This window comes from Acipenser ruthenus, chromosome 6, assembly GCF_902713425.1.
Source record: "Acipenser ruthenus chromosome 6, fAciRut3.2 maternal haplotype, whole genome shotgun sequence".
NCBI classification, from domain to species: Eukaryota; Metazoa; Chordata; class Actinopteri; order Acipenseriformes; family Acipenseridae; genus Acipenser; species Acipenser ruthenus.
Genome location: NC_081194.1, coordinates 8891967 through 8901555, shown reverse-complemented (window position 1 = coordinate 8901555; position 9589 = coordinate 8891967). Strand labels below are relative to the sequence as shown.

Here is a 9589-nt window from a genome sequence, read left to right as displayed (position 1 = left end):
TTTTCTAAATTAGAGCTTATTACAAAATGCCTTTAAAATATACAGTAGTGCTCTCCAAACCAGTTAATAAAATACTGCACGTAGTAAAAGGTATGGGGAACTGCAGAGTACTTCAGCATAAGATAATAAAGTTATTAGTAATTAGTTAGTAATAATATCATATGTTCTCAACTTCATTATTTTGTTAAACAAATATGAATGCATATGTTTTTGTAATCATTTATGATGCTGAACACGTGCATTTTCTCTCAGGAGATAATGTTTGTGTTGCACAATTTCCATTTGGTTCAGGAGAGATTTTTTTTATTCAGTGACTCTATTCATCGGATTTTCCACTAACAGAAATCATGTTATGCAATGCTGTTATGCTAAAAGCCTAAAACAGTGACACCAAAAAGAAAATGTAAGCCAGGCCCAGTCATTTTTGTTGTTATATAAAAATAACTGTATAACATTAGGCATCTGAAGCCTGTTTTTTTTTTTTTTTAGAACTAGGCCCATGGGTATTGTATAAATTATCCTGTTAATTGCTTTGCCCAGTAATTCAGAATAAATTACATATGTTTTTCTGTCATTATAATTTTTTGAAGAGAGAGACCTTTTATCATTAGAACGCTTTTAACTCAGCAGTTATTTGAAGACTGTTAAAAGTGGTTTCATTAACATATACTATTAAATCACGTTAAGCCCTAAAAATAACCTGCTTAATGTGAGAAGCGCTTAATGTGCTGAAATACAAAACAAATGCTTATAAACTTTGCAGGTATTAAGCTTAACACTTCATAATACTATCGTAAAATAAATCATACTTTTGTAATTCAGATGACTGAAAAAAAAAACAGCATCTTTAATTTGAAAACACTTGTACGCATTTTTAAAAAATAAGGAATCCCAAAAGATGTCACTAAATAGGGTTAAACTATTTATTTTAGGATAGTATGGGGAAGTGTTAAGCCTGATATTCACAAAGTTTGTAAGCATTTGTTTTCCATTTAAGCACATTAAGCCACAGTAAGCGTTTCAGGACGTCCCATAAACACACACAAATGGCTGGTTTCACAGGCAAGGTAAACCAAGATTAATGCTAATCTGGATTTATCTATGGTGGAGTTTCCATGCGTGTTTTTTTCTTTTTAGCTTGAGACATTCGCTTGAGAAAAATGTCTCATGTAAAATGCTTTTTTAGGTTTCCATTCACTCCATTTATTTTACTTGAGTAAACCGGGCTATTCACCCAATGTCATGCAAATGAATTGGGAAATGTGTGGGTTAATATGTAAATTATCTATGCGTAAAGTACTCGTGCTGCTTTGGAAGATACTAGTGACAGTTTGTGAAAATGTGGTTTCCAAGCGCAGAGAACTGGTACACGAGTGAATCTAAGCTGCTGTAATAAAGCAAAATACCTCGTGCCTGGTTGGTTAATAATGCGTTTTACTGCTCTTGTCCAAATTGTTTTTTAAATGCCATTGGCAGGGTGGCATGTTGTTAGTATTGAATCCGTTTTTAACTAATTTATCTTACGACTCTTTCATTAAATTAACTGGGAGGTATAAAATGAAACTGACCGACACAGGTATTGCAGATCACCATGGCTGAAAACCAGCGGAGATGTAGGATTCTAAAGCTCTGTGCCACACATCTTCCATGTATGCTCCCAAGGCTGTCTGGATTGGGAACAGTGGATGTTTTGCTTTTGTTTCGGGAGCTTGAACCTCCAAACATCCTCTACCAGCAAATCCTTATGCCTTATTATCTAATGCCAATGGCTAGTGAAAGGACGGTTTGGACAAATACTTGCCCATCTTGCTGGTGTGAAGAGGTTGTGCTGCATCACTCTTTCAGATCTGCAGTGGATAGAGTCCTTCAGTGTCACCAGAGTAACATTCAGCATTATAGTGGAACTGGTAAAGGAAGAGATGCAGCCAAAAAGGAATTACCTACTGCCTCCTGTGCCAGTGCCGACTGCTCTGTATAGGCTGGAATCCTCAGCTGAGTACAGGGTAGTTGACAATGTGTCAGGGGTGCATAAAACCACAGTTCATCGCTGTATTTACAAGTTTAACTCCCTTGTTCAGAAGCACTGCAACACATAGCTATGCCAGATGTAACTGAAGCAAAAAGCATTGCTCTGTGGGACCGTCCTGCTTCTCCTGAACGGCACCTCCTTGCTCGTTCTTGCAGGTAGGACAGTTTCATTTTTTTAAATTAGTCCCTAGCTTGGGACTGTGCACTCTATTCCTCTTTCTGAGAGGGCATCAACCTCTTGTTGGTACACATGCTTGTTACGCTGTTTCGGGCGATCGAGCTGGCTCAACACATCCAAGTCACTAACTATACTTATTAATGGCCGGGTTTCCTCCTCACTGCAGCGATTTTGAGTGGAGGGTGCACACCAATGTTCCCTCTAAGCTGCACGCATGTGCGGCCGCTCAGCAATCTGGCGGGTGTTGCGCACCAAAAACATCAGGCCCACAGCACTGCACAGGCTCACTTCTTAAAAAGTCGCTCATAGTAGTCCTCTAGCTTTAGGACCCTGAAAATATATATATATTTTTTTCTGGATATTAATGCTGCACCGTCGCAGAGGTATCAATCATCTGCTTTGTGTATATCAGTTTGGACATCGAGGAAATCCTATTGGTTAAGAGAAACAAAGCGCTACCTAGCAATAGCCAATCGAGTGTATTTTAAGACATGCAGTGCCCACCCACTGATCTCTAAACATAGTGTAAAACTTAACACTGATGAGAAGACGGCGTTTGCAAATCATTTTTATTATTATTATTATTATTATTATTATTATTATTATTATTATTATTATTCATTTGGACTGCAGGTTAAGTTACAGCAAAAAACACAAAGGAAAGACTAAAAGGTAGGCGGGTATGACACCGTTGCAAAGTTAAGCATTATTTTTTATTAAAAAAAAGAAAACAAAAGGGAATAAATTATATATTTTTTTAGTACATAGAAACATAAATCCCTACAACACAAGTGACCTCACTATCTTAAAACTCGAAGAGATGGCAACATCTTTACAACACAATTTAAAATAAAAGAATAATATGCAGAAAAGTATGTTATAGTAGTACGTGGACTTTTTGATAACTGCATTGGTGTGTGATTCCTGCGTTTCTCTTTGATCGTAGATAATACCGGGTGTGAGTGCGATATGTTATTTCTTTGGTTTTGTAATTAATAGGAAGGCGTTGAGTCCGCGTTTGTAGTCCGCTCAGTACAAAAAAAAATTAGGCCATAGCTGGGATCAAAAGCAAGGGAATTTAGTTACAGACATTTAGTAAGCAGCTCACTTGCTCTTCGTGTTTAACTGTAGTCTAGAAAGAAAACAGTATATAGGGGAGGTATAGAAAGCGTCTTCTACAGCACAGCAAGTTTCTTTCTGGACATGTTCTCTAGCTCTGAGATGGCTCTAGCTCTGACCTTTATTTGATCTTGACCTTTTTTATATTGATTCAGTGACTCTTTTCTGAACAAGGGAAATAGGTTTACTAGCAAGGGAGGCATTACTGGACACACAGCCCTGAACTCAGCTCTTAGCAATTAACACAGGCTAACCCTAAAGAACAATAATAATAAGAATAAGAATAAGAATAAGAATAAGAATAAGAATAAAAAAGAATGCAACTGGCAAAAAAGCCAAATGGCATTTTGAAGCTCTACCCTCTTTGACTCTCACTCTCTCTCTCTCTCTTTAGCCCCCCCCTGCTGCAGCTTTGAGACCTATTCTTAAAGCTTTTACTCCAGTAATTTGCACATTTCTTAAAGGGGACTGACACCTCTTACACTACTTGAAGAGCCAGACAGCTGAGTGTTTCCATTGAGGGCCTGAAATACATATAAATGTTTGTTTCTTTTTTCCAAAAAAAAAAAGGTAGATTACTGGAATGTAAAATCATTTTTAAGGCCTTTTTAAGTCATGACTGGGAACCTCAGATTCACTCATGTTACTTGATTGAAGTGTAACTACTGAGATTGTCTTAGTCTCCACTGATAAGAACATAAGAAGAAGAACATAAGAAAGTTTGCAAACGAGAGGAGGCCATTCAGCCCATCTTGCTCGTTTGGTTGTTAGTAGCTTATTGATCCCAGAATCTCATCAAGCAGCTTCTTGAAGGATCCCAGGGTGTCAGCTTCAGCAACAACTATTTTCTGTTCTGAATGCCTCTTTATCTAATCTCCATTTGTGAACCCTGGTCCTTGTTTCTTTTTTCGAGTCAAAAAAGTCCCCTGGGTTGACATTGTCTATACCTTGATGACCCTTACCAAACTTTCCCATAGTAAAAGCTTGGTAAGCATTGTACAGCTCAGAGAAGTAGGCTAAGGTATATTAAAAGACACTGCAAACCATAGTAAATTATGGTAAATGCTCAGTAGAACAATGGGAAAAGTAGGGGAAAAATGTACAATTACTGTGCAAAATGACCATGTTTAACCTTTAAAAGGGCTATCACTTTTTTTTTTTTGATTAGAACCATCTTGATCACTCTTGTTAATGTTATTCTCCACTTATGACCACATTGAAATCTCCGGGACCTACTATAATGGGAGTCAATCGGGACAGGCTCCTCATTAATCGTATACAGTACATCACGCCATTTAATAGAACGTTCCCTGAAATAGAAATGTAACCATTACCATACGGGTATTTACCTCATAAAGACCCGAAACCTTAATATTGATATACCTGCGCTCACAGATCTTAGCATCATTTTTCCTTCAAGCCTGCTGCAATTATGGACGCAACAACCTTCTGCTGCATCTTCCATACATTGTTTTGTCTATTTCTTTATGCTCTAAGTATGTAATCATTTTTGTATTTTCACATAATTAACCATTGCACACCTATTTTCAGGATCCTGAACAGCAAGCTGCCTCTCAAGAAAATTATAAAATTGCAAACTTGATCATTTTAAAGAAATATAGGCGTCAGCTTAATCTTTGATGTTATTCGTGAATAACTTGTGGTACTATTTTCATCTTTGTATTGTTTTTTGTAATTCATTATTACATGTTCAAGTAAAGGGTTGACCGATATACATTCATTAGTTTTACATCCAGTTCAATAAAAATGTTTAATTGAACTGGATGTGAAACTATATGGAGTGGGGTGGCAGTCAAAAGTATTGGCTTAACTCAAACAATTTACCTGCAGTCTTTACGGTACTCGCTAGCATGAATGAGTGTCCAACAATCTTCAAAAACATATTTTCTAAATAATAGGCTATAGTTTAATACACACTATTAAAGAGTAGTTGTTGAAAGTGTTCGCACCCTGCTTCATTTGAAACAATGTTATTTGGTGTTTACGTCAGTAGGTTTCAGAAGCCATGAAACGCAGATGAAAAAATAAATAAATCAGAAACGATAGTTTCTTCACTTGTACGTACGTGTTAGTTTTGCATACGTGATGGTGCGTCTGGTTTTATTTTTTCACCTGCGGTACAGGGCTTCCGTAATTTAGTTTAATACATATAGATTATTAAAACTATACGTTATTTACCAACAATATATTTTCAGAGTTTGTTGAACACAGATTCAACCTAGAGATAATTGTAAAGATTAAGACGGTGTGGGAATACTTTTGACTGCTATGTAGGAATCAATACTAATGTATCTAATGCATTTTACTGTTTGTGTTATTTCTAAAAAACAATAAAAAATATATAATAAAAGAAAAACTTTTTTCTTTTTTTAACAACTATTTAAAATGTCCCCACAAGGGAATAAAAATGTCATATAAAAGTAACAATAAGGTTGCTGGAATGTCATAAAATAAGTCATCAGAAGATTGTGAAATTAATCTAGGGGCAACATCCACTTGATTGTAATAAATAGCACAGCATTTACAGCGAGTTCGATATTATAATGAGAGTCGTAAATTTGCATGCGAAACGAACAGTCGTAACAAGATTCCTGGAGCAGGGATGAAACCAAGTTATGAGAGTGAAAATTACTTTAATACATCGTGAGTAGGTCAACGAATTCACAAAAACCTACGGAAAGTCAAGCTACGAAAGAAAAATCAATGATACGTAGAGCCCCTAGGTCTTCAATGGTGAAATTAGTTTTAGGTAACACTACTTTTATTTGAGTATTAATACATATTCTACCGCTGTGTGTTTTATAGATATGAATGAAGTCTTTATTGAGTGGTAAACCAGTGCAAGTGCAAGGACACACAAATAGACACTCATCACGTTAATACACAATACTTTATGAAAGAATGACATATAAAAAAATCATTTTACACTATAAAACCTTAAAAATAGCTGTCTTTTGTTGAAAGAATGTCATTTTAAGGTATACGACACATCAGAACCTACTTTTCCAACATCAATAACGATTTTTGTCCATCCATTCACACATAATAGAAAATGCCATGAAAGAAACAAACCACACAAAACCACCATCTTCACTTTGTTTGATGACATACTGTACCACATAAAAAATATACTTTCCACTGTGCGTTTAAAAAATACCCCCGTCCGTCCTTCAGCAGTGTCTGTTTAATCCCAGAATCCTTTGGTGCAGTACTGGAATCCAACAGTGCCTTCTCTGTATTTTTTTTTTTTAAAGCATGTGTCATGTGTTCTCACATCCAGTTATCTCTGGCAATGCCATCTGATTTTGTACAATCACCGTAGGCGGGGCCGGCATTGCTTGGTTGTGGGGTACAGAGTTCTTCTGAAGTTCAATTGCTAACCCAAGAGGGGCCCTTTGCAACTGCTTTCTATACTGTACAAAACTACAGGTCTTTAGGAGGATAGCCAAGAAGTTCTTTCCCATGAGGATTCCTGACACTGTAGCATCCTGGAAGAAGATCAAGTTGCCCCCTCGGATGAAGATGGTGATGAGGTTTATGGTGACCAGGCTCAGTATGGGGTACAACATCATCTTGTGCGGCACTATGTTGATCCCCTGCATGCTTATCTCACTCAGAGACACGCAGGGAAGGATCAGTAACAAAATATAACAGTAAAAGAACATCAGTCCTTCGGCCCACAGGGGGAGCCCTTTTTTCTGTGGCTCCCATAAATTGGCTTGTATATCCAAAATATCCAAGAGGTCCACCACCACCCAAAAGAGTCGATTCCTCAGCTCCTCCTTCTTCTTGAAGGCTCTTACGTACTCCATGTGGTCGATGGCCGCCAGGAGTATGTACAGGACAGGGACACAAATGGACAGCAGCAGCGTCAAGGCTTTCCGCGCAATGGTGTCAAGGCTCTGCCTGTCTGCCTTATAGTTCTGGTAGACGAAGTAGACTTTGATCTCCAACACGAAGATGTAGAGGAACCACAAGATCATGGCGTAACCTCTTTTAGCGGTCCTGACTTCCGCTCCCACCCACACGGCCACGTAACGGAGGATGATGAGGAAGCAGAGGTCCCCCACCATTACCATGATGCAGATGCCTATCTTCCGTGGTCCTTGGTTCTGCTCTACAAGATAGGCATCCATTAGCACCATACTGCTCATAATGAGGATAGTGGAGAGGCACACGTGAGGCTTATTAACTGGTGGGGGTGGTACCATTCTGAAAGGAAACTCCACTGACAGGTGAAAAAGAAAAGAATTGGAGATTCGGTCAACTGGCCACTGTGTTCAGTGGTTAAATTGAAGATTTTTTGGGTGTTGCAGTCACCTCCTGCTTTACTGTACAGCAAACAGCGCCTGTAGAAATGTGTAACAGCAACAACAACAAAGACAAACAAAAGACAGAAGTAATTTCATTCAGATTTGTTGGGTGTCAGATTATGCACCTCTGACTGGATTCATTTTGTACCGAAGACACTCTAGCTTAATCCAGAGACAGTGATTGAACACTGCTATTTAAATATCAAAGTTAGTCTTCCAAATACAATTATTATAAACTTCAGTGCACTTCTTGTGCTGAAGGATTTTTTTTCCCGCCCTTTCAAAAATGTATGCTACGGGTTTCAGAAATGTTGTTGATTATTCACCATTAACATTATGGAATGTATAGCATGGGAACCGAACTAGAAAAAAAAATAATCAGTACTTACGATTTTCTAATCGAATGAGTGTTCCCATAATAACTTTCTAGAAATGGTTAAGCTGAGACAGCAAGCAGTTGTAATCCATTAATAGGCTACAAAAATTACTGGAAGAGAAATTCATTTAGGTTGGCTTTTTAATCCATCGGAATAAAGCACATAAGCAGCAGTAACTAGAAAACTGCAGTCGAAAAAAAAAAATCCTTCCCTCAGATGTAATCCACTTTAAATGCAGACTGCAACACCAGGAAAATCTTTTGAAGAAGCCTTTAAATGATAACTTTGAAGACAGAGTTTTTTGTATCGCACCGTCGAATAACCAAAATCACTGAATTCTTACTGCTCTGGTATGTTACAGTACTTGAATAAAGTAAATAAAAATAAAATAAAGTTATTAGATGCCCAATCTTACAGAAGGACTTGTCTTCTGCACTTTTTAAAGAGGTTTCTTATTTCAAAATCTACACAGCTCTGACAGCAAGGGGCAGCTACCCATGGCAGCAGAGGGATTTGATCCTTTGAATGCTGATAATGTGGCAGGCATAGTTTTCCCTGGTCCCCTTTGTGGTTCATTTGTAAATGTAAATCTCTTAGCTGCTCGCAGAGGAAAAGACCCTCCTGGCAATCACCACCAGAGTCATTTCTATTCACCTCCAGTTGTTACCAGCATGACCATGCAAATTAAATAAAAGCAATAATCTCTGACCCCTGCACAGCATCTTCAGAAGGAAAAGGATCAGAATTGAAGCTGGAAGTCCGACGATACACTTGCTTGCTAGGCTGTACTGCTGCCCTCCCTTTCAATCCTGTGGCTGAAGTGTCTGTAGCTTCTTCAGCTGCTTTCCTCCTCATGTGAAGATATCCTCAGTCTACACGCCCCGCTGCAGAGAGTTATAATACTAACCCACTTGTACAGGCTAAAGCATTTTAATGAAAGAAAACTTTCCTTCCCTCTCCTGTCTTGTAATCCAATTTTATAGCTGCTGTTTTTGTTCTCCTTGTTATCTCTTCTTCTTTGGAATGCTTTGCTTTTCTGGTTCCCCTCCCTTAAGGAAAACAGTCTGTTTTTTAATCAAGCATAGCAAACAAAAAAAAAAAACAGAACAAAAAACAAAACAAAAAAAAAAACGCTGTCAAGTCTGTGAAGCACCAAGGCTGGAAAGACTGGGTTCAGTATTGCACTGCAGTCTAACTGTAAAGCAGTCAGGGTGAGGCACTTTGAATCTGCTGGAGCTTTAGCATTGATTGTGTGACAGAAAACAGTGAATCAAATGAGTGAGTGGGCCACGGCGAGAGGGAGAGTGTGAGAGAGAGAGGGGAGGTGAGAGGAGGGGGAGACAAAATCTACTCTGACTGGCTAGCACTGTGATAAGAAATCTAATTAGCACATATTTGTTAAAGAAAGCTTAAAAAAATGCCCCAATTTAGATTCTAATCCCACTCTTTAGTAGGCCCTCCATTGTTCAAAATATTCTTATTTTAAAGAATGCATTTTGATGATCAGTATAGTATAGAATATTTTAACTTGATTTAGTATTTTTTTAGCATCA

At 37.9% G+C, this 9589-nt stretch overlaps 1 protein-coding gene across 1 annotated transcript; it reads right to left on the bottom strand.

Moving 5' to 3' along the window:
- Positions 1 to 6386: 6386 nt before the first annotated feature.
- On the bottom strand, positions 6387 to 9255 carry LOC117410428 (transmembrane protein 121). Its single transcript, XM_034016953.3, has 2 exons — positions 8049 to 9255; positions 6387 to 7695 (listed from the first exon to the last, which is right to left on the bottom strand). The coding sequence occupies exon 2, from the start codon at positions 7555 to 7557 to the stop codon at positions 6607 to 6609; it is 951 nt and encodes a 316-aa protein (XP_033872844.2). The 5' UTR covers positions 7558 to 7695; positions 8049 to 9255; the 3' UTR covers positions 6387 to 6606.
- Between the last annotated feature and the right edge of the window lie 334 nt (positions 9256 to 9589).

Coding starts and splice junctions, on each gene's coding strand:
- LOC117410428 (XM_034016953.3), bottom strand. CDS start 7,557: ATGGTACCACCCCCACCAGTTAATAAGCCTCACGTGTGCCTCTCCACT.